Raw genomic sequence first — 23,774 nt, 5'->3', positions numbered from 1 at the left:
AGGCGGAGGCTGTGTGTTCTGCTCCGCCCTGGCGCAGGGGTCCCCAGGCCTTGCTCTCGTGGAACGCCCAGGCCAGGGGGCCGGGCATGGGAGGAGTTCAGGGGGCCGACAGGGTAGTGAAAGACAGTGGTGCACGCCCCAAGGGACGGGGCGAGAGCTCCCCGAAGTAGCTCCTCCTGCTATCCTGGTTGTCAGGCTTCCGTGTCCCACCCCCTCTCGTCACCTTGTTGCCTTCTGCTGGGGTTGCCTCGTGCCCGCTCCACGGAGTCAATACCAAGGGTTCCTTATCTCCAAATGTCCCCTCCTTTTCAAGCAGTCTCTTCCAGGGCTGGTGGTCAACTTGCATCCAGGGATCTCAGTGTGGTCCACAGGGGTCTTCCAACCACAACCCCACAGCAACTGGACTACCTTCTTTGCCCTGGCCATGCACTGGGTGCTGGAAATGCAAGCCCCTGCCTAGAGCTAGTAACTGCCACAGTGCGGGTGGGAGTGGGGACATGGAGGGCTTCCTGGAGGAAGAGAGCTCTGGAGACCTAGTTCAGGGGCCGTGTCTGGGGGCCTAGCAGACCGAGAAGCACGAGTCTGCGCTCTCTGGGATGTGCCAGTGTGACCAAGGCGCCCAGTGCTCTGTGACTGCCACCCCTTGGGGTTCACTACCCCACCCCCTCCAGTACCCAGACCTCTGGAGCAGCTGCGGGACCAAAGGGACGGGTCTGGATCTGCTCACTCTGAGCCCCCATCCTTACTTGAGCCCCTCCGTAGGCTGGGAGTAGGGGCCGGGCATAAGCCAGGCACAGCCACACGCAGCCACCCCACCAAATGAGGGACTGTGAGATGTGTTCAGAGATTTCCGGCGGCTTTCTTCTGGAAGGAGGGTAGAGGGCTCACGGTGGAGACACCTACTCCGCCTCTTTGCTCTGGCCCAGGGACAGGCACCTAGGCACTTCAAGGGTCCAGAGGGGAGAGGGGGACTCCCCCAGGCTCCGGGAGTGCAGGGCTCCATCCCTGCTCTAGCCACTGCCGCACTACCCAGGAGGCCCTGGGTGCCTCTGCTGAGCACTGAGCCAAGTAGTGGATGAGGCAGAGCTGGCCTGCTCGCCCTCAGGGGCTCCCGGTCCAGGGCTGGAGAAAGGGCCCAGACATCTAGGAAGGCGCAGCAACAAGCCATGAGGGTGACGCGGGTGGGCACGTGGGGAGGGGCCTGCTGAGTCCCCAGCGCAGGAAGGAGACAGCCAGGTGAGGATCGGGGTGCTGCCTGCGCGAGGCGCTGGGCCAGGGAGCCGGACCCCGCGGAAGCCTGGCGGGCCCCACGGCCAAGGCAGGACTGGGAAGGCAAAGGTGAGGTGCGGCCGCATGGAGGTACCGGGCAGGCCGCGCGGGCCTCCCGGACGGTCTTCCTGCTGCGACCAACGGGAAGTCGCAGGAAGCAGCTGAGCTGGGCTGGGCTGCACGTATGTGACTTACATTTTCGCAGGATCCCTGGCCATGGGGGAGGGGCAGCAGGGGGCAAGGGCGGGGAAGGAGGCCGTAGGGGGCCACTGGCGCAGTAGGAGGGGAGGACGGCCTGCCTGATTCCGGGAGCCCCAGCATTTCACCAGGGGCCGTCTGCCTGCTCGGAGCTGTCTGGGTTTGGAGGCACCAGGGAGGCATGCTCACTCCATCTCCAGATCCAAGCTCAGCCGATCGGCTGCAGACACTCCGGGCCCTTCCCGCGGGCCGGCTCTGCCCTGGGTACAGAAAGCCCGACGGCTCCACAGGACCGGGGAGGCAGTGGCCTGACCGCATCTGCTTCCCTACCGGCCCTCTGGAAGCGGGACCTGGGTCCCCTTGGTTCAGGGCACTACTAGGGGCTCCATAGACCCAGGCCTGCCTCCCTGCCTGCCCGGGGCGGGGGGGCCATTCTGCGGAGCACAGACGCCCCCTCTGGCTCACAGACCCCTTTCTCCTCCTGCCTCCAAGAGCCACAGCCCAGACCTAATGGTGCCTAGGAGAGGTTTGAGTCAGGAAGGTGGCCACTTCAGGGAAGGGGTGGGCACCGGGGGCTGCAGGGAGATGGGGGACTCCTCTCTCCTGCAGTCCCCCCTCCAGGGATTTCTGCAGCCCTTGAGCCAGGGGGCTGGTGATCCCGTGATGGCCAGGGCTCCAGCCTCTACCCATGCCAGGCCAGGCTGCCCTGCCTCTTCCAGGAAGGCCTCCATCAATGTTCTGGGGCCCACTGAGCCACAACACCCCTCAGACTCAGCTCTGCCACCCCTAGCCTGGGGACTCCCCTGGGCCTGCTCTCAGGCGGGTGCTCAGCTTGTGCTGGGCAAAGCATGAATGGGGTAGGGGCCACTCAGCCTGGCCAGGGGGGCTTCAGGACCAGACGGGGGTGCAGGCTGCCCAGGGTTTAGACAGAGCCAGCTGGGCTCAGGAGTGAGCTGTATTTCCGCCTGTGCTCTGTGGTGCTAAATATAGCAGCTAGGGAGGGGAGTTTCCGGTTACAGCCCCCCCCCAGTGCTGGGAAATCGATGCCAGCTCCATCAGGCCCAGCAGTGGTGCCTGCTGACCTGCCCCATCAGGCTACAGAGTGTGGGGGCGGCTGCACCCAGCCTAGGGGCACTACCCCCACACGCCACTCGCCCCGCCAGTCCGGAGCCAGTTTCGCTCCCCAGGGCACAGAGAGCCACGGGCCCCACCCAGTGCCCACCAAAGCCCCTCTGAGCAGCGGGCAGTCCCTGCAGGCTGGGCCAGAGGGCCAGAGGAGCTCTAGAGGTGGGCATCAGGCAGGCCACAGAGAGAGGGGCAAGGCAGGGCGACCACAGGTTGGCAGCGTTCCTCCTGTGAATCGTTCTCCACATGCACTGGGCCAATGGGCCTCATCTGGACAGGGTGGGGCTGAACTGCTCAGGACCCCACTGCAGCCCAGCCCTGCCAGCACCTTGGATACACAAACTGCAGGCCCACAGGCCCCTCCCCAGCAGCATGTCACTCACCTGGCTGGGCTCCCAAGAGGCCCCACCTGGGTCACAGTGAGCATTTGCATACAGATGGTGCTGCTTGAGTGGGCCCCTTAGGCACAGCCTCCTCAGGGAGGCCTTGAATTCCAGGCCTGGGGGCTGTCCGCACTGTGTCACTCGCAGCTGGACTCCACCACGAGACTCCTGGCTGGCAGGAAAGCAGGGACATGGGGGCCCCTGCATGCATTCTTAGGAAAAGCACCTGCCTACCTGCCTGGATTAGCCTGAGCCAGGGCAGTGGGAGCACAGGAGGGCAGACCCGGTCTCAGCCAGAGCCAGAGGCAGTGTGTCCTGCCTCAGCGTCCTCCACCAGTCCAGCCCATTGCCCAGTCCCTGGGGACACTGGGGCACAGAGCACTGGGGCAGGTCGCAGCAAAACTCCAGCTCACCAGTCCCCACCTGCTGATGGGAGCAGCACCCTGACACCGCACCCTTCCCCAGAGTCAGCAGGCCATGACCCAGGCTGCCCCGGCCTGTCCCGAGGTCACCCAAGGGGTGACCAGAGGGTTGGGGGGCTTTGGGGAAGGGCCAAGCCAGGTTCCTACCCTCAGAAAGGGTCAGGCTTCCCCCCAGTGTTTATGCTGAGCCCCATCCTACACTAAAGGCCCAGCAGTGCCCAAAACGCAGAGCCCATGGCAATTGGCACACACTCCCCAAAATGGGCTCCAGGCCACCCATTACATATGGAGGCCTTGCTGGGTGTCCAGTTGAGCAGGTGCAGAGCCCTCCTGGGGCCCAAAGCACTCAGGGGGCATAGAAGGCAGCTCATGCAGTTCCCGACCCTCAGGACAGGCCTCTGTGCAGGGCAGGGGGTCCCTCGGGGCTGGCAGGCCACACCACACACAGGCCAACAGGCAGAGTGACATCCCATCACCAACTCCCACAGCCCAGGGGATATAGGGTCTACTTGGGGGCACCAGCACCAGCCCGAGGGGATCTGGCTCCAGGCTCCTGGAGGAGGGTGCTTCAGCCCAGCCCCTCAGGGACCTCCCACTTGCCCCAGGGGCAGGAACAGTCATCCTTCAATTCCCACCACCCCCCAACCCCTCACCCCCACCCCCAACCAAATGAGGGCTGGCTCACGGCAGCAACTCATTCCTTGGCTAGATAGCCACTAGGCCCAACCCCGGGCCCTCCTTGCCGCCCTCCCTGAGCGCTAGGCCAAGCCCAGTTCCCACCTCTGTGCCCTGACAGGTAGCACAGCCGGGCCCCCATACGGTCTGCAGTCTATGCCACTACTGGAGGCCTGGCCTGTGCCCTCTGCCAGCTGCTGGCTCCCCACGGCAGCCAGAACACTGCAGGCAACAGGAAGATTCTGCTCTAGTAGAGCTGAGGGCTCGCAGCCAGCCCGACGTCCCCTGGGGCCTATCTGGAGAAGACCCCTTGTCCCCAGCCAACCCCCGTTCCCAGCTCAGAGCCAGTGGACACAAGCCAGAGCTCCACAAGCCTTTATTGGGTCCACAGGGTGGGTGGCCAGGACGGGCCTCTGTCCAGACCCCCTGGGGTCTCAGTGGGGACCCAGGTCAGGAGCCACACAGCTGAAGAACCACGAGATGCCGAAGATGACGCCAAGGGTCTTGGGGATATCTGGGTCACCTGCGAAGGCCTGGGCATCACCCAGGGGCAGGTGCACGACCTCGATGAGCTCGCCCTCCTCCGCCAGGCCCCCGCCTGCACCGCCTCGCTGGGCATTGGTCACCTCTGCGTAGAACATGGTCTGGTTGGAGCCCATCAGTCCCACACCAGACCTATGGATGGAGACAGTGTCTGCTGAGCCACCCACACAGGCCCAGCTGGTCACCCCTGCCCTTTCCACAGACCTTTCTGCCCCACTCCCCCCAGACCTCTGGTAGCCAGAGCACCAGGATGTCCCGTCCCACCCCCCCCAGATACCCACCCCTGGTGTACACATCCCGTGTATTCTGCTCTGCTCAAGTATGGGGGAAACCTGGGGATGTTTGGGTATCGCTTGCATGACTAGGTCATGTCACATGACAAAGATGGAGAAATTCTGCAGATGTTAAATTAAGGACCCTAATCTGTTGACTTTGAACTCGTCAAAGGAGAGATTATCTCATGTGGGCATGACCTAATCGGGCAAGTTCTTTGGTGAGGACTGAGCGATCAGAGATGGGGGAAGTAGAAGAGATGCCATCCTACTAGCCTTGAAAATGAGGCAAAAAAAAAAAAAAAAAAAAAAAAAAGAAAATGAGGCAAGCCACCATGCCGTGAGGGAGTCATGTGGCCAGGGCCTGCAAGAGCCCTTGAGGAGCTGACCGCAGTCCCCAGCCAAAAGCCAGCCAGGAAATGGGGCCCTCAGGCACACGGGCACAGAACTGGACCCTGCCACCACCTCCTGAGCTGGGAAGAGGACCCTGAGCCCCATCTGAGACCACAAACCCAGCCAGTGCCCTGAATGCATCTTAGAGTGACCGTGAACAAAGGACCCATCCCTCCATAAGCAGACCGCTGACCCACAGCTATCGTGAGGTTATAAACACGGACTGGTGGAAGCCATTAAGTCTCCGGCAGGTTGCTCTGTTGCACACTCACGCAGACCCCTGCCCCTTTGCTCATGGGAGGGCTGTCAGCCAGGACCTCCTTCCCCAAGGTGGATGTTGGCCTTCCCCAGGGTTCCAGCCTGGCTGGAAGCATGGACACCCCCAGCAGCCCACGTGGCCTGGGCCCGTGAGCGCTACTCACACTAGCACCTGCAGGATGCCAGTTCCAGGTGCTCATGGTGGTGGCTGGGTGGGCTGGCAGCAGGGTCCCCAGCACTAGGCCCTTTGGTCCTAGTGAGGGGCGTGAGGGAGTCCCTTCTCTCAGGGGGCCATGGCCAGAGGGGGCTGATGACTATCAGGAGGGGCACAAGGACCCAGGCAGAGGGCAGTACCCCAGACTGGGTTCCAGAACCAGAGGGCAAGGGTCAAGCACGGGTTTTCAAGGGAGAGGGGAAGCAGGACATGTCTTCGGACATGTCCGGGCGATAAGGACCCTAGGTCTCCCCAGGTTAGCTGAGGCCAGCTAGTGGTCTGCAGGGTGGAAAAGGTGCCCTTGGAGATGTGCCCAACACACAGGGGCAGGGAGAATTAAAGGGGGTCTCATTCTGCACCTTCCCCAAATCCCTCACCCCAGTAGGGGGAGCGCCCACCCACACTGACCTCGCCCGGCTGCTTCCCCCGCCCTCCAGCTCCTTATCTCCCATGGGGCCCTCCTGGTGGCCCCCTTGTGCTAGCAGCCACAGCCAGCACCTTTGGCGGAGGCAGCCAGTCTGTGGGGTTTCCAGTCCCAGTTTCTGCCAGCTTGTGAAGGGGACAGGCACAGCCTGGGGCCGGGCCGAGAAGAGTGCCCAACCACGTCCTAAGCTGGGTGATCTCAGCGTCTGGGCCTTGTCACCTGTGACTGGCAAGTGAGTGGCACTGTGGAGAGGAAGTGGGTGCTCTGCCACTGTCCAGCCCCATCAGGCCCACAGGCTCAGCTGTCCTGATCTCCCAAGCCCCGCCACCCCAGGCCCTCCCTGCAGCCACATCTCCAAAGTGCATGTCTGAGCAGGCTGCTCACTGCCCAGAACCCTCCTTGGCTCCCCAGCACCCTCTGGATTAAGCCATAGCCCTGAGGCCGTTTGTGGAACGACTGCGGCTGACTTGCCCCCAAGCCTTTGCTGAGTGATCCCTCTGCCAGGACTCTGCCCAGGCTCAGCTCCTCGGGCGACCCCAGCCCCTCCAGGGCATCTCGCACCTGCCTTCCTCCATGCCCACCGCACTGGCCCACCCACTGGCCCCTTGGAGTCTCCCCACCTGCAGCACCGAGGAGCGCACCCACAGCCGAGCCAGCCCCGCACACCAGGACAGTGGGCTCGTGGGAATCCCGCGTCCGGCGGGGAGGCTCCAGGCCCTGCTCATCTCCTTCCTAGGACTGGAGGTCCAGTCCAACCCCGGGCCAGGAGACACCCCAACAAGGCTCTGGGTTGCCAAGGGAGGGGCCTACACTGAGTGGCCCTGTGGTGGGCTGAGGAGGCCTCCCTGGCCCTTGTCCAGGCGCAACAGGCCCCAGGCCTCTGGAGACGGTTCCGGGGTATCAGCACAGAGGGGGACACTGTGAGACCACCTCCTGCTCCCAGGCTTCACCAGGCCGGGGACCCAAGGCAGTGTCCCTGGGGCAGGGAATGGGTGGGCTTCACTCCAACATCCAGTCCGGCGAAGCTGGCCCCAGCGGCGGGGCAGAGCCCCTGGGCTTTGGTGGGCAGGCCCGGAAGTCTAGCTCAGGCCACACCTCTTTCTCCTCCCCAGGCATGCTAGAGGCTCTGCCCCTGACACCGGACCAGGACTCAGCTGCCCCCCCCCAGGTCCTGAGCCGCTGTCCACGGCAGATCGGTGACTCACCCCACCCCCAGCACCGGAGCTTAATCCCACAGGAAGTAGAGGCGTTTGTCAGCAGCAGCTGCCATCAGGGGCGGGCCCCACACGGCTGGGGGGATGCAGGGCGGGGGCACGGGGCCCAGCGTGCTTCAGAACTAGCCCCAAGAGCCCCGGGTTCCGGCCTGGACCACAGGCTCTTCCAACCTTCCCGAAGCCCCACCGAAAAACAGAGAGGAATCGTCCTGCTTGCACAGCCCTGGGAACCAGGCGCTCACTGCCTCCCAGCCTGTCCTGTCCCCTGGGCAGCGTGGACAGGCAGGATGCCTTTCCCCCGCCTCACAGGCGGGGGTCCCAGCCCCACTTACTTGTATGTGGCAACACGCCGCAGGTCAGAGGGGGCCAACTGGTAGCCACACTCCTCCCAGGCCTCCTTGCAGGCCACCTCCTCCAGTGAGAGCCCGGGTTGGTCCACCAGGCCAGCGCACAGCTCGTACGTCACCCCTGCTGAGCCAGGCAGGGCGGCTGGCAGCTCTCGGGGCCTGTCCTGGTCCACAGCTGCCAGGGACCCTGGAAAGTGGCGCTCCACCTCATCCATGTACACAGCTGGGGGGGGGGGTGACAGGCCACTGTCACAGCTGTGTGGTGGCCACCTCCACATGCCCCTCCCTGGGCCTCAGTTTCCCCTGAAGGCCCCATCTGTGTTCGGACCCTAGGTACACAGGGGCCCAAAAGTGACCTGAAGACCTCCCTTCCCACCACGGCCCACTCTAGCCAGCCTCACCTGGCCGGAACTGCTTCACCAGCACCAGGCTCCGCTGAGAGGCGTTGAACATGAGAATGGTCACACTGTGCCGACGGGGCAGAGCTCAGCACAGAAGCAACCCACTCGCCTCCCTCGGCCCTGGCTTCCATCCTCCTGTTCCCAACAGCTTGGGAAAACTAAGCCCCCTGCTCAGATGGGCAGTCTGAGGCCAAGCAGGGCCAGAGCTGGCCAGGGTCACACCATCAGGCTAGGACCCAGGCCTCCTGTATTCTAGCTCGGAGGGCAGGGGCAGGGGGTGGGGGCGGCAGCAGCTGAGGCCCGGTGACTGACAGGACATGTGGCCCCTGCTGGCCAGCTGCCTGCCAGCCCCACTCCTGGAGCCCAGTTGCCATCCAGCCCAAACCCCTGATGCTCAAAGGCAAGGGCACCCAGATGGCTGCGGTCAGGTCCCAGAGCACCTGCCCAGATCCAGGCAGCCGGACCCCTCAGAGGAGTGGGAGGGAACTGAGGTCGGGCCACGCAGGGGTGGGCGTGCGGCCCTGTGTCCCCCAGCCCATGTTCCACTGGGCAGCAATCTGGGCCTCCCCAGGGGCCAGGCCATGCTGGGCCCTCACCTGTCATGTGTCTTCATGAAGTCCCATGACTTCTGCATACCATTCTGAAAGAGGTAGGGCAGCGGTCAGGTGGGCCGAGGGGCGGCCAGCATGGGTGGACGTGCTCCAAGGAGCTGAGCAGGCCAGGCAGACCCGCTGCACCAGGTCCTTCCAGGGAGACCGGCTCACAGCCTGGGCCCATCAGAGGCCAGGAGCTGCAGCAGGTAGGGGAGGGGACAACAGTTCAGGCCGGGCAGGAAGGTCATGGGGAGCCCGACGCTCTTGAGGGTCAAGGCAGAAAACCAGGGAGCATGGGAAAGCATGAGCGGCCACCTGGCATGGGCTAAACACAAGGAGCTGCAAAGATGTGCACTGTCACCTGGTATGGGAAGGGCCACGGGGCGGGGCAGACATGACATATCCTCACCGTCGGCAGGGAGCGTCCCAAGTGGGCAGAGCAGAGATCAGGTTACCACCACTCAAGCCCCCTCGGGCCCCCAGACGAAGGGAGACGGGAGGACCTGGGGCACAGCCAGCTTCCTGGGCCTGCGCTGGTGGCTGGAGGAGCCGGTGCAGCGTGGCGCCCAGCTAGGCAGAGATCACGCTGCAGGAGGTGGTGGTTCAATGATGGAGGCGGGACAGCCCCTCCCCAGCCCAGCCTCCACCCTGGACTGTCCCCTGCACATCATGCAGCCCCACTGCTCTGCCGCTTCTCTCCCCACCCCCTAACCCCACCCCTAGCCCCACCCTCCCCACCTCCACCCCCCACACCCTTACGCGCTCCCAGGGTGCTGGGCAGCACTCAGTAAATGGAGGCGGTGAGGGGCAGAGCCTGGGCCTGCTGTGAGCAGCCACAACAGGTATGAATAGGGTTCCAGCAGGCAGGGGGTGTAAGGAGCCCAGAATCCTGCCCACTGGCGGCAGCTAGGAGAGACAACCTCCCACCCTTGGGATCAGAGCAGACAAGCCATTCCAGCTGGCCCTGCCCGACCCCAAGGGGACTCTGCAGATGGGGTGGGCCCTGTCCTGGGGCTGCCTATGAGCTGCCTGCTCAGTCCATCTGCCTTCGGTCATTAGGTCACCCTGAGGCCCTGGCCAGCTACGTGCCCCACCCATAGGGCTCTGTCCAGGCCATGAAAGGGACATGAGCCTGAGCACAGAGACACAGGAAGTACAACTGGGACTGCAGAGGAGGGAGACCATTAAGGGACACCTTTGTGAGGACTTCCTGGAGGAGGTGATAACATGCGAGGCCCCAGAGGAGTGAGGGAGGGTCATCATTCCAGGCAGAAGCCCATATGCCAGTGTGAAGGAGTTGAGAAACATAGTCTGAGCTCAGCCTGGAGACAGAGGTGTCCTGGAGTGGTGGAGGGGCCTTGGTTTCCAAGGGGAAGGGAGGGCCCTGTCCTGTGGCACTAGGTCGGGCTGCCTGGGAGGCCACTGGCACCGCCCCTGAGAGGCAAGCCCAGGCCTGCCTGCAGTCTGGCCACCTGGGGGCCAACCACCCACCCAGACAGGCTCCAGGGAAGCCCCCACCCATCTGCCATGTGCCAGCAGTGCTCTTGTTCCTTCAGGGCATCACCCTGTACAGATCTCAGGGACCCTCTTGGCTCCAGATCAAAACGTTTGTCAGATCCTTAGGTCCAGCCAAGGTGGGATGCATGGCAAGGTCCAGAAAGGCCCACTGAAGCCCAGCCAGCACCCCCCACAGGACCTCTGGCCCAGCTAGTCAGGACCCGGGCCTGTCTCACCTTCCAGGGCCCCAGGACTGGAGTGTGAACACAGCCCCTCCCCCTCAGAGCCACAGGGAGTCCCTGCCCTGGTCTGTCTGTCTGTCCAGGAGCACCTAATGCCCAAAGGCTGTGGATGTCCCTCCATGGCGTGGACCACTCAGCCTAACATCCTGTGGCCCCTGAGGGAATGCTGCCCTGGCCCCCTGGCCAGTGCCCAGCGCAGCCCACCACCCACACCAGCTAAGCTCTGGTTATCAGCACCCGTCAGTGGACACGTGTGGGTAGGGGCCAGCCAAGGCTGCAACACTTCACAGGGAAGGGGACAGAGTGGACCACAGGCCCGACCAGGCACACACCCACTATGGCATGTGCCCCCTCTTGGGGGCTGTGCAGCCACAAGCAGGCATCCCCAGCCCAGGCCAACAGCAGGGAGAAGGGCAGTGACCTCTGTCCCTCAACTGACCCTTGCTTCTGCCCCAGGCCAGCACTGTCAACTTGGGTCCATTCCAGGGGTAGGTGATAGGAATTCCCTGTTCCCTGGAACCAACAGGCCTACAGCAACAGGGAAAGTGAGACGGGGCCTAGAGAGGACGGGAGGGACAGGATGTGGCAGGCCCAGGGGAGGTGGGGCAGAGGGACACCACAGACCTGAACCACCCGTCCTGACGGGGGGCAGGATGGCAGTCCTCACCGGCAGGGCTTGGAGGAACTCTGGTAGGAGGCGAGGGCTGGAGCAGGGGCAGCAGGCGAGCCGCACAAGCTGGGGGCGTGACTGGACAGAGCCGGTTCTTTCCCCCCCCACCACATATTTGTTGTTGACCTACTGTGTGCAGGACAAGTGAGGAAGCAGGGGTCCCACTCCCTGAGGTGATGCTCTGGGAGGCAGCCTGCTCCTGGGGCCTGGCAGGTGGAGGCTCTGAGGATGGGCCCTTGGAAGGAAGCCCCCCGGAGGTCTGTCCAGTGCTCCCCAAGCTCCCTCTCCTGCCTCCTCCCCTCTGGGCTCCTAGCTCCGTTCCTTTTCTTCCTCTGCCCAGAACGGAGGCCACCTCCAAGAAGCTTTCCCTGATCCGGGGGCGCCCAGTACCGCCCACCGCCAGAAGAGCTGGGGTCCAGCAAAGCGTCCTTGGACAGCTGAGTGGTCCCCTAAGGTGTCCTTCCCCGGGACTCCCCCCAGCCTGGGCGCTCAACCGGCGGGCGAACAGAACCCAGCTTCGCCTGGGCGACAGGAGGGGTGCGGTGGGCGGGGCTGCGGGTGGCGGGCGGGGTCACGGCCGCGGCTCCGCGCCGCCGGAGGGCCAAGGAAGGCGGGCGAGGGCGGCGCGCGGGCTCACCTGGCGGTAGTGCAGCGTGAGCGGCCGTAGGTAGGGTGAGGCTGCGCAGCGGCCCACGGCCGCCCCCTCTATGCGCTCCATGGCGGCGCGCAGGGCCGCCGGCCCGGGCAGAGGCGGGCGCGCTCGGGGCCGGACAGGAGCGGGCGGGCGCGTGCCTGCCTCTGGGCATGCCCAGTGCGCGCGGGGCGGGGCGCCGGGCGCGGGGCGGGGCGCGCGGCGCGGGCAGAGCCTGAAGGGTCGGCGCGCAGGTGGGCGCCCGCCGGGTGGACCCCGGCTGCGGGGCTGGGGCCAGCCTAGTGGGCGGGCCTGGCTGGAGGGGACGGGCAGGAGAAGCGATCGCCTGTGCCCGGGGAACTTGGGACCTCATGGTTGGGAGAGGGGGCTTCGCGGTGCAGCTGTGGGTGGGCGAGCCGAGTACAAGCTCGGGGGCTGGGGGTGGGGGTGGCCACAACCCCGAGACACGTCATCCGGGGGCGGGGTCAGGACTCCAGGGGAGAGGGAAGTTGGCGGTCACGGCTGCCCCGCGGCGCCGCAGAGCCAGAAAGAGGCCGCTGAGGTCACCGCGCGGGTGGTGGAGAGAGTGTAGACACCTCAAGGGAGCCTTGTGGCCGGGAAGAGAGAAGGCCCCGGATGGAGGGCAAGCGAGAGGAGCCCGAGTGGGGCGGGGGAGCTGGCCTAGGCGGGGCTGCCCACCGCCCGACCTGCCCCGCGTGGGAGGGGCCCGGCGCTCCCTGACTCGGGCTGTCCCTCCACCTCGGGAGCAGGCTGCTCTTCCCTTTCCCAGGAAGCCGCTCCTTGCCGCGCCCCTGCCTGGCGATGGGAGGAGCCCCTCCAGGTATGGCCACTGCCTCCCTGGGGGGCATGGGAAAATGGTGGGGTGGCTTGCTGAGCTCTGCACCTGCTCTCTGAACTATGGCCCTGGGGAGAAGGGAAGGCCCTAGTGGGGTTGGCCTGATAGCCTTGAAATCGACTCCCATGTCCCTCTTATCTATTACTGTGTAACAAAGCACCCTAAAATGTGTCTTCCAGCACCCATTCATTCCTAACCCAGTCCGTGGATGGCCCTGGCTCAACTGGGCTGCCCTCCTTTGGGGTTTCTCTGCAGCTGTGATCCTGTGGCAGCTGGGGCTGAAATCTGAGGAAGGCTGAATGAGGTTGCATGTCCAGGGTGGCTTCCTGTGGCTGGCACCTCAGGTGGGTTGCTGGAGGGGCCGTCCTGCCTGGCCACCTCACTGTTTGTGGCCTGTCCGTGTGGCTGCCTGGGCTTCCTCGCAGCATGGTGGTCTTGAGGCGTGCTGGGGTTCTTCCACGGCAGCCAGCTGTCCGGCACACAGCCACAGACCGGGCTTCTCGTGACCCAGCCTCGGGTGTCGGGCAGCGTCATTCCCACTGCAGCCTGTGGATCAGAAAGAAAGTCGGGCCACCCAGATTCCTGGAGAGCGGGCACTGGGAGGCATGGTTCACAGGGGCTGCCACGGACTAGCCGTCACCACCTCATAATTCTGTAGGGGTTTGTGCTTCCCAGCCTTGGCCTGGCCACCTGGGGTCCAGAGGGACCTCCGCCAGAGCCCGTCCCAGAAGCTGGCCTCCCACTGCCAATGGCCAGGTGGGCCTCTTTCTCCACACATGCAGGGCCCTGGGGTGCACGCCATCCCTGGAGTTCTTGCCAGAGAAATGAGGCCGTGGAGCCGCCTGCTCCCAGCCCTGGGAAGCCCCAGCTGGGGGTTTCGGGGACACGGCAGCTTCTCCACAGAACACAGATTCCCTCATGTTGGGGAGAAGGTAACCTCCTCACACTGATGCAAGCGGAGGTGCCTTGAGGGCTGGATTACAGCATGTGCCTTCAGGACATCAGCAAGGTGCCACCCCTGCGGAAAAGGTCCTCGAAAAGTTACACATAGGGATGCCCTACGGCCATTCCTAGGTGTGCCCCCCAAGGGATCAAAAACGGACTTCAACAGACTCTTGTGCCAGCAGCACGTTCATAATGGCCAAAAGGTGGAGGAGCCGAGTGGCCATCCACAGATGAATTGATGAACAGAATGTGGTCAAGTCACACAGTAGGACAACATTCAGCCATAAAAAGAGTGAAATTCGGACATGCTACAATGTGGATGAACTTTAATGTAATGCTGCATGAAAGAAGCCAGACGTAGGAAGCCGTGTATTGGCTGAGTCCACTCGTACACACAGACCCAGAACAGGAAGTCTATAGGGGCGGGAAGTAGATGAGGGGCTGCCAGGGAGGGGGGAGACAGTGCCGAGAGACTGCTAATGGGGACAGGGCTTCTTTATGGGGTGTTGGAAATGTTCTGGAACTAGATAGAGGCCATGGTTGTACATTATGAATGCCACTAAAGTGTACGTGGTAAAATGGTTAATGTTATGTGAGTTTCAGTTCAATTATTTTTAAAAAGGAAAAATATATCAGTGAGACTGTTCAGGAACATTCCATGCTGGCCATGGCCACCCAGCCCCATCTCCCACACATGCTGGGGCCCTTCCTCTTAGGCCAGAACCAGGCCATGCCACCTACCATGGACCTGGGGACAGCATGGGAGCACGGGGTGAGTTTCTGGAGAAGCCTGGGTCTTGCTGTTTTCCTGGAGGGCCTACTGTGTGCCGGTGACTTGAAATTGGGGCTGCACAGTCAGAGGGGCTAGAATAAGTACACCAGGTGTGGAGGAGGGCCTGGGCTGTGAGGCAGCCTAAGCAAGGGGGTGACAGTCACAGAGATGTCAGGGACCCACAGAAAGGAGGAGGACCTGTGGAAAAGAATAGGTGCCGCAGGCTGTGCTTGGCGCTTCCCCCAGGGGTCCTGAGGACCATGGAAGGTTCCGGGCGGGAGCACCGGCTGTGCTTCTGGGGTGGTCACTGTGGCTGCCTTGACCGAGGGGCAGACCAGCTGGAGAGGCTTTGACCATCGCTCAGGGTGGCAGCCGTACTGATGGGTGATCTTGGACCCCAGGGGAGCAGGCAGGACGAGGAGGAACCTGGGTAGAGGAGCTGCTCCCCAAGAGGTGTCATGGGGCCTTGGGCCCAAGCCATGGGACCCCTCCCAAAGCCACCTCTGGATTTAGGACTGTGGGTGCTTCGGAGACCCTGTTGAGCTGTGTTCAGTGGCACATGGTGGGGCCAGAGTGAGGTGGGCTGAGCAGATACGGAGACCCGGGAGCCAGTGCCTCCAAAACAAACTAGGGCAAACTCGATGGCTTGAAACAGCATAGACTTATTGTCCTACAGTTCTGAGGAAAGAGGTAGAAATATCCCGAGCACCCCTCTGACAGAGGTCTGACCAGGTGGTTACTTCTGGGCCGAAAAGCATCTTCTCACCATGAACCAAAGCTGCCTATCGCCTCTAGAGCCGTGTGGCTGCGGAGTCGGCCCCTCTTGGTGGGGGCCTGGCAGGGCTCTGGGTCTGGAAGTCCCATAAGGGCCTATCTCTGCTTGGCTTCCTGGTCCCTAGGCAGTGCCCCCCAATGTGGAGCCACGTGCCCTGCCGATGGCGGCTCTCCTGTACTGATCCTGTGGCTTCCCTCCCTCCCATGTTCTCTTCCCTGGGGAACTCAAGTTCATGGGATGCTGGGTTCCAAGGCCGAGCATCCCATTTCCTTAGCTTTCCTCTTATTTCTACCTCTTGGTCCTGCAGTCCTATAGGGGAGCTTCTGAACGGTATCTTTCAATCCACCTGTTCTTTCTCAAATTTCTACCATCGTGTTCCTGCCTTGCCCTGTCCTGCTCTCTCCCAGCCTGTGTCCCTGTGTCCTGGACACCGCGTCTCAATCCCTGGAGGGCGTTACAGTTGGGTTCCTGGTCCGGGCTCTCTGTCTGTGTTCCCTTTAATCCAGGGGTCGAGGATGGCCAGTCCGGGGGCTGGGCTGTCTGCACAAGTTGTCTGCACTGCTAACTATCAGTGCCTTCGGGAGGACCCCAGGGCTCAGACTGGGGGTCTTCTCAGCAGGCCTGCGGCTGTCTCCAGAGAGGAACCATCAGGCCCCTGGCCTGAGCCGCTGAGACACGGTGTCCACCAGCCTGCCTGCTGCACTCTGAGTTCCGGTTCTGCCGAGAAGCCCAGACCGCAGAGGGCCTGTTCTGGGGCCTCCGTCCTTGCTGATTCCTGGGCCGGAACCACCTGCTTCATTGCTGTAGTTTCAGGCACATCTTTGTATCTGGTTGTACAAGTCCACCCCTTTTCTTTTTTCTTTTTTTTTCAAAACTAACTTAACCTTGACCTTTACTTGTCCTTACAAATGTTAGAGCAAGCCTCAACTGGAGTTGGAGTGGCACTGGGTCTCCAGAGTGCCTGGGACACACAGTGTCTCCAGGCTGCCCAGGAGCCCAGACAGAACGAATCCCACGAAGTCTGCCTGTGCTTTTTCCGGCTCACGAGCCATGTGCCTCCTTTGCAGGCTCAGGCCCGGGTCCTGCGCTGGCTCATCACTGCTGTGGTGCCACCCACTTTCCATCAGAATTCTGCTGAGTTTTCAGGGTTAAAGAGCACCACTAATTTTCAAACAGACAAATGTGAAATGTGTCACACATGCAGAAGAGGGTAAAAATGAATTTGCTATAAGGTTTAAAGAATAATAGTGAAATAGACTTGAAGGACCAGGTATCGAAATAGCACATTTCTGATACCCTGGAGCCTGCCAGGGGTCTGCCCCCATGGGAGGACCTTCCTCTAGACATGCTGACCCCTTGCTCTTGTGAAGCCTCCAGCACTTGGCAGGTGTCCCCGAACTACATTCTCTTTTGTTTTGACAGACAGCTCAGCAGAAGGCCCTCCAAGAAGAGAAGTGAGCAGGGCCCTGGGGTGCGGGTCTGGCCTCAGCCTCTCTGAGAATTTCTAGGAGCCGTTCTGGAGCCATCAGTGAGCAGAGACACAAATGATCTGGGGACACCCGGGCCCCCCCCCCAGTCGGGGCATCTGGCAAGGCTCAGAGTGCTCTTTGAGCTTCTGTACCCACCTGGACCATCTTCCAGTCCTTGAGCACAGGTGAAGTTCAGGTCAAAACAGACACTTCTGGGGGAAGCCACATCTCTGTCGCGCTGTCTGATCTGGATGGTCGACACGGAACACAGCCGTCCTTGCAAACATCTTCCTCCAGGAACCTGTGGGGACTCAGGTCCCCCAGGTCCTGGGGTCCGTTGGCCAGGCCTTTCTCTTTCTCGGTTTACACTCTCATTTTAATGGAGCATGTCCTGCAGTAGCTTCTTGAGATACAATTCAGGGAAGATACATTTTAACACCTTGTGTGTCTGAGAATGTCTTTGTTATACCTGGTGCTCGACTGATAGCTCGGCTGGGTAGAGAATTCAGGGTCGGAAATCACTTTCCTGCAGCACCTGCTGGGCACCGCTTCACTGTCTGCTTATTTCCGGTGTGGTGGCTCTCACTTCTCAAGCCATTCCGAGGCCCCTTTTGGGACCTAATACACGTCTATTTGAAGACTGTTCCATTTGTAGTAGAAAAGAGTGTGCCTCTCTCTGTTTTTCTGCATTACCTAAATTGCCCACTCCTTTGCTGTGGGTGCTTGACTGTCAGCGTCAGAGAGTCGGGGTGTTTCCACCTCTGACTGCAGTCGTGGGGTCAGTGGCCATCTGTTGCTTTCCGTCTTCTGATGCTGTTTTTAGTTGCCTTTTTTTTTGGTCTACTATTCATCTCTGAAGTATTGTATCCCTCTTTGTCCTACTTTTAAGTGGTTAAAATGGCCCATTTAGAGATCACGTGCCTCCTGACAGAAGAACACCACACATGAGAATCACCCACACACAACTCCTGGTCTACAGCAGATATATGGCTCAGGGCAAAATGTGAGACAACTAGGCTGCTTCAAACAGGAGACGCAACCTGAGGATAAAGAGATTCAGGAGGCACATCAACCAGTTAGGACACGTGGACCTAAAACATTTTCCTAGACCATCCAGGGAATGAGAACCCTGACTGGGTACTAGGATGCCGATGGCCTCCTTGTTACATTCTAGGAAACCATCTCCTAGAAATACAAACTGAAATATGAGGTGATACCTAGGCTTCACTCAGAATGAACAACCAGGTTGGAGGAGGTGCAGGAGGGTGAGGCGGAAGGGTGGGGCCAGAGGCGAGGACGAAGGGGTGGGGGTCCCTGTGACCCCAGAGCAGCCTGGGGAAGGGGAGACAAGGGTGCGCGTGAGTGACCCACAGGAGCACTGTCCCCGTCCGCTGTCCCCTGTGCCCCCCGAGGACCCCCTGCCACACAGGCAGAGTCCTGTGTTTTTAATTTAGGCAAATCCTCAGCTTTTGTTTCTCCAAAGACGCTCCTCTGTTTGTTCTCTGGGAAACTCAGCCACGCTGATGTTCCCCCACCCTGAGGACGGGGCTGCTGGCACTCCCTCCCTCCCTGTTCAGGGAGGCCCCTTCACCAGGACCAGCACGCTTGGAGCAAGGGGGTGGGGCCTCTTACCGCCCCACCAGAGCCCACATGGCCTTGACACACAGCCGATCCCTCTTTTCCCACCCATCCTGAGCCCCCAGTGCCCCCCACCCCCTGCCCCGCCTGCCCTCCAGCCTTCATGGCTTCCCTGGGGCCCAGCCTCAGCCCCTCCGTCCTGTCATCTATCCCAGCTCTAATGTGGGGCTCGGTGCTCAGTGGTCCTGGGTTCTGGGGCTCCTGCTGGTGCAGCCCCACTCCTGCACCCCCAGGTGTCCAGGCTCGTCACTGGGGTCGCCCCAGGATGTGGGGATGGGGCACCGTCACCTTACTGCTCAGGTTGCTCACAGCAGCCCCTAGTGCCCCCATCATTTCCCAGGTACAGGTGAGCTGAGCCGTAGGTGACACCTCTGCCGCTTCAGCCCATGATACCACACATGCATACCTAAGGGGACTTGATGTCAGGCCACAGGGCAGCGGTGGGACAGAGTGGCCCAGGCTGTCATGTGGGGGCTACCCGCCTCTCCATAGCCCCCAGGGGTCCAGCATAGGCTGAACTTGCCACCTTGCCCCATGCGTCCCTCAACAGTGGCAGGGCCTACCCAGGGCGGAGCGGCCATGCAGGCCGGAGCTGAGCTGAGCAGGGGGCAGCAGTGCAGCATCAGGCCCTGTACCCCTGCCGGACCTCCAAGGGGATTGGGTGGGGGCGTGTGGAACAAAAGCTGGGGTAGTGCCTGGGGCAGCCCCTGAGCCCTCCTCAGGCAGGAGCATGTGGGGAGCAGGCTGAGCCCCAGGCCTGACAGCACTCAGGCCCCCCACACTGCACCAGGATCCTGGGACCCGCAGCACCCTGTGGGTGGGCCAGTGTTGCCTCGGGGCTGGTGGCTGGGCTGAGGCCCCACATTCCCAACCTCTAGGCGCCCTTGGGTCTCGAAGGGAAACAGTTCAGCCAGGAGCCCCTGAAACGCACGAGCCCCATCGCAGACCGAGCCCACCCGGAAAGCACGCGCCTGGGAACAATGCCCTCGGTGTGACAGATTTTCCCCTCCAAGGGAGAAAATAGAGTCTCATAGAATGGCAGTTTCCTGCGTTTGTGCCCGCCTGAGGGGTGATTCACACGGAGACCTCCTACAGAGAGGCTTCTAGTCTAGTCTGCCAGGGCTGGGTGCCCTAGAGCCCGGGCACTCTGTGGCCCCAGGGCTGGTGAAGGTCCACCAGCCATCTCCTGCTGCAGCTCCACCCCTGGCAGCTCGCACATACGCAGAGGGCCTGGAGCTGAACAGGCAGTGGTCCCAGGGCTGTGCTGGCGGGGGCTTCCCAGACGGGGGGGCCCAGGTGTGGTGCTGATAGCTGTGCAGGAGCCAGCCAGGGGGACGTGAGGAGAGGTTCTCGGGATGGCAGGTCTACACGCAGGCCTCTGCTCCTGAGAGGTTAGGGGTGGGGTCCGTGATGAGGGCAGATCATAGGTGCTGGGTACAGGGAGCAGGTTCAAGAGAGAGGTAGAGACAGCAATACCTGGGCCTCTTTCAACATTCTGAATGAGGTGGATGGGGGGCCAGGGGACACCCCTGATGTGGGGGTGCTGAATGGTGACAGCTGAGGGCCACCATGCAGGGACTGAGGCTGAACGTGCCAGGTGCCCACCAGCAGGTCCTGGGTGGCTTGTAGTCCTGAGTGGCCCAGGTGGCCAGACCCAGAGCCAGAGGACATCTGACCTTCTCAGAGAGTGGGCACAGTCGCTAAAGGTAGCAGGAGAGTCCTGGGGTCTCTCCCTTCTGGAGAAGAGGTGTGAGGGCAGGGCCTGGGGCAGATTTTACCCCTGCACCGCCCCCAGGGGGTGTGGGAGAGGGAGCCACAGCTGGGGGTGAGGGGCAAGCACGCCGCTGAGCACAGGGCAGCCAGGACAGACGCTGGCCCAGGCTCCCACTGGGTTGTTCTGGGAAACTTGACAAAGGAGCGGAGCTTCTCCATCCACCCTGTGCACGGCAGTGGGGTTTCAGACAGTTCACCGGGCTTGCGTGCCCCAGACGCCCCACTGTGCCCTTCCAGTGTGTCCTGCAGACTCTTGGCCCCTCAGGTACCTCCTGACCTCTGTATTTCGGCCTTCCCATAGTTCCCAGGGCCCAAGGGCTCTGCATCCTGGCCACTAACTGGAGCTACCTGCTGCTCATCCCCATGGCCAGTGGCCTCCTGGTCTTCCTTGGCAAGGCCCCAGCTTTCCACTCTCCTACCTCCTGAAGCCTCTGCTATCCCCAGGTCAGAACCCACCAAGGTAGGACCACCCCCTACCCTGAGCTCTCCACCTTCCTTCCATTCCCTGCCCTTCTCCTTTGGGGCCCTACAGCACAGAGATGGGACTGATCGCCCCGCCTTGGGGCCACACAGCTCCTCTCAGGCATTCCCGACACCAGTGAGTAGACCACATGGCCCCGTGGCAGGGCTTCACTCGGACCTGGGCTGCAGGAGCCAGTTGGCGGGTGCACAGCTGCGCTCGGGACCGCGGGGTGTTGGCACCGAGGCCTGGCTGCCCCCAGCTGCTCCCAGCCATGACCAAAGACCCATACCAGTCCCCCCGCCTCCCTTCTGCTCTCCCGAGGGGAGGTGTGCCGCGTGGGGTCTGGGCTTGTCCCCAGCCCTCCTGCTTCCCTTGCTGCTTCCCCGCTTTTTCTACCAGATCTCTTCCACATCGGATCCCACTTGGCCTCAGCCTCTCAGATGGGGTCACGTTCTGCCTGCAGTGCCTCTTGACCTTGTGGCCTATAGTTCCTCACACCAATGCACCAGAGTGGCACAGCTCCCCCTTCCCCTGGTGGGTGCCAAAGGTAATGCTCGCTGCCCTTTGTAAAGTGCCTACTAAGTTCTGGCACTGTGCTGGGCGCTGTCCATCTGACACCCTGTCTCATCTGCACAAACCCCTATTTCAGCTAAGGAGCACAGATGAAACAAGGCTTGCCTAGGGCCACAGCGGGGCTCGAGCAGCAGCCCAGCTCTGCGGGGACATGGCCACAGGGGGGTCTGAGTGGCCCCCGCCTGGCCTCAGACTCAGTCTCCTGCAGCACTTGACTCCCAGATGCCCAGCTGTCCCCACAAGCCCTTCGCTACTGGCCCCTCGTATCAAATTCTGCCCTCCTAAATAGCCGTGGTGTATTTTTCTGGTTGAGCTGGATTGAGTCAGGGAGGGCTTTGCAGGGTGGGCCATACCAGGGTCTTCAGAAGGACCTGCAGGAGATCTCAGGGCACTGGGGAGAGGGGTGGGCTGGAGGCTGGCAGTGGGAGGTCCATGCCGCATGGGTGGGAGGGCAGGCGAGGTTAGGACGGATGAGCCTCAACTGGCTGGCCCAAGACGGGGGGGTTGTGGTGCCAGGGCTGTTCCCATCGCCCACCACTCCACGGAGCCCACTCCCTGCTGAGGGTGAGCATGTGACTGAGGCCCAGCCAACCAGAGTGCTGCTGGCAGCCGCACAGGGCCCAGTGAGCGGGCACTCGGAGCATAGGACACAGGCTGGCGAGGGCCAAGGAGATAGATTCCTGTCCACGGTGAGCAGGACCGCGTGGCCAAGCCCAGGGGAAGCGGGGTCGCGAGGCCTGGCCCCTGGTGGGGGAGCGCCTGGGCCATTCCCTCTCCCCTCCTGAACCATGGTCCTGCTTCCTGCCTGGCGTCCCGGGTGGGCTCCTCCTGCAGGGAGGCAGTGGGGCTTGGCTTTCCACCTGCTGTAACAGTCCTGACTGGTGCTGTTCTTAAGCTCTTCGAGCCTGTCTCCCCTTCCACGGATCAGGGGGAGAGAGCAGACTGGGGGGGGGCGCCCCTAGCTGAGGATGTTCCTCCGCCTTCCTGAGACCCTCCGTCGGCTCCACAGATCTGACTTCATGCGCCAGTCCCCGCTGTCCTTCCCCAGGAGGGGACATTCTGGCCACCCCCCTCCTGCAGACCAGCAGACTGAGACCCCCCTTCGTGAGGGCCAGGGGCGCCCCCGGGCAGGTGGCCGTCGCCTCTGACCCGGCCGGGGCGGCCCCGGCTCGGAGCGTTTCCTGCCCGCCCGCCCCAGCCCAGCCCCGCAGGAAGTGGCCGCCTCCTGAACAAAGGGACCGGCGGACAATGGCCATTGAATTGGGCCGGGGCGCTCGCGAACGGACAGGCCGCCAGCTGCCCGCGCTGATAAGACCCTGCTCCGCGGCACCCGGCGCGGGGGCGGACGCCCTCTCCGGCCTGGCACTGCCCTGTGGCGGCCACCTCGCCGCCGGGCCTACGTGGACTCCTTGAGCTCCGGGACCCGCGCCGGGAGCTCCGGGCTGGCGGCGGCCCCGCCCCTCAGGCTGGGGGCCAATAGGGAGCCGGCGCGCTGACGCAGGCCGCTCGGTCACCAATCCGGAGCTTACTTGGGAGCGGCCCCGCCCCGCCCCGCGCGTGGCCCCGTCCCCCGCCTTCCCGGCGCGCACGCTGCCTTAGCAGTGCTAGAGCGCTGGCCGCACGCAGCGCCCCTCCGCCGGCGAATGAATCCGCGCCTTGGAGACCGCTGGGTGTTTGGTGTTTCTCCAGAAAAGCATCAGAGGTCCCGATGCTGGGTCACGGCGGCACCTTGCTGCGCTTCCTGCGCCTTTTTGGGTAGACAGCCCTGGAGGGCAATGCCCGGCAACCTCTGCCTTTCTCCGGGGTTCGCTGTGCCCCAGGGGCAACTGAGCCTCACGCCTGGCCTGGGGGAGGGTCTGCTTGCCCGGGGCCTTGCGTGCAGGGCCACCGGGAGGGCAGCGGGGAAACTCCTCTCTGGAATCTGCAGGCAGGCCTGGCCAGGCAGCCTCGGAGGGGGTTCCTGGAGGCACACAGGGCCGTATTTCCCCGGGACACCCTGCCTTGGGACTACCCCTCCTGAGGACCCTGGACACAGCGGTGAACATGGGCAGCTGTGTGTGTGGAGGTCAGGCGCTGACAGCCCTCTAGGAGAGGAGGCAGGGTCCTGCCCAGGCCCACGCCGTGGAGCTGAGGTCAGGAGCCAGCCCTGTGCAGGCTCTGGAGGGCCCAGGTGCACCCACATTCGCACCCCTAGTCTGGAAGGCTTTGTGAGGGAGGCAGGCACAGAAATGTTATCAGGGAAAAAGGCAGGGGCGGAGTGTGGTCCCAACTTCTTTCAGAAGAAGCCCAGCACCTGGCCACCCCAGATTCGAAAGTCACGGGGTGAGGGAGGGGCCGAGAGGGGACAAGACCTAGAGGTTTGGAGGGACTGAGACAGGCTCTCTTTCTGGGCAGAATGAGGTGGCCCAGGCCCACTTCTGGTACTGCCGGCCCCAGGCAGGGCAGGGACCTGGCAGGAGTTGAGGGCTTAGGCCCACAGCAGCCCCCTGATCCATCTATCCAGCCTACAGTTTTGCCATCTCCTGGCATTGCCTGCACCAGCCAGCAGGCCCCCTACTCAACAAGCCCCTGGGCTGGTGGGAGCCTCCCCCGACCGACAGGAATGATACAGGTGGCAGAGGGACACTCACAGGGCCCAGGAAAGGGCTCAGACCCAGCCATGGGGACTGAGAGAGAGGCTTCCTGGAGGAGGCAACACTAGTGTTGGGTGTGCCAGGGGAACAGGAGGAGGACGAACCC

At 62.6% G+C, this 23,774-nt stretch overlaps 1 protein-coding gene and 2 long non-coding RNA genes across 5 annotated transcripts; 2 read left to right on the top strand and 1 right to left on the bottom strand.

The window, feature by feature from the left end:
* Positions 1-4,431: 4,431 nt before the first annotated feature.
* On the bottom strand, positions 4,432-11,959 carry NUDT14 (nudix hydrolase 14). Of its 3 annotated transcripts, none has more exons than XM_057488061.1 (5): positions 11,778-11,959; positions 8,735-8,778; positions 8,139-8,203; positions 7,723-7,960; positions 4,432-4,700 (listed from the first exon to the last, which is right to left on the bottom strand). In XM_057488061.1, the coding sequence occupies exons 1-5, from the start codon at positions 11,856-11,858 to the stop codon at positions 4,613-4,615; spliced, it is 516 nt and encodes a 171-aa protein (XP_057344044.1). In that variant the 5' UTR covers positions 11,859-11,959; the 3' UTR covers positions 4,432-4,612. The 3 variants fall into 3 exon arrangements, with proteins under 3 accessions (XP_057344044.1, XP_036738235.1, XP_036738236.1); XM_036882340.2 differs by having other exon boundaries at positions 4,432-4,747; positions 11,778-11,950; XM_036882341.2 differs by having other exon boundaries at positions 4,432-4,747; positions 8,735-8,928; positions 11,778-11,912.
* A 228-nt stretch (positions 11,960-12,187) lies between these two features.
* Positions 12,188-14,566, top strand: LOC130679440 (uncharacterized). Its single transcript, XR_008992378.1, has 2 exons — positions 12,188-12,612; positions 12,807-14,566. It is a non-coding gene; the product is annotated as an uncharacterized LOC130679440 (long non-coding RNA).
* Positions 14,567-14,807: 241 nt separating this feature from the next.
* LOC118910907 (uncharacterized) lies at positions 14,808-18,497 on the top strand. The gene is made up of 3 exons (XR_008992690.1): positions 14,808-16,329; positions 16,542-16,773; positions 17,478-18,497. It is a non-coding gene; the product is annotated as an uncharacterized LOC118910907 (long non-coding RNA).
* Positions 18,498-23,774: the final 5,277 nt, after the last annotated feature.

This window comes from Manis pentadactyla, chromosome 11 (assembly GCF_030020395.1).
Source record: "Manis pentadactyla isolate mManPen7 chromosome 11, mManPen7.hap1, whole genome shotgun sequence".
In the NCBI taxonomy this organism is placed as follows: domain Eukaryota; kingdom Metazoa; phylum Chordata; class Mammalia; order Pholidota; family Manidae; genus Manis; species Manis pentadactyla.
This window is presented reverse-complemented; position numbering and strand designations above follow the sequence as displayed.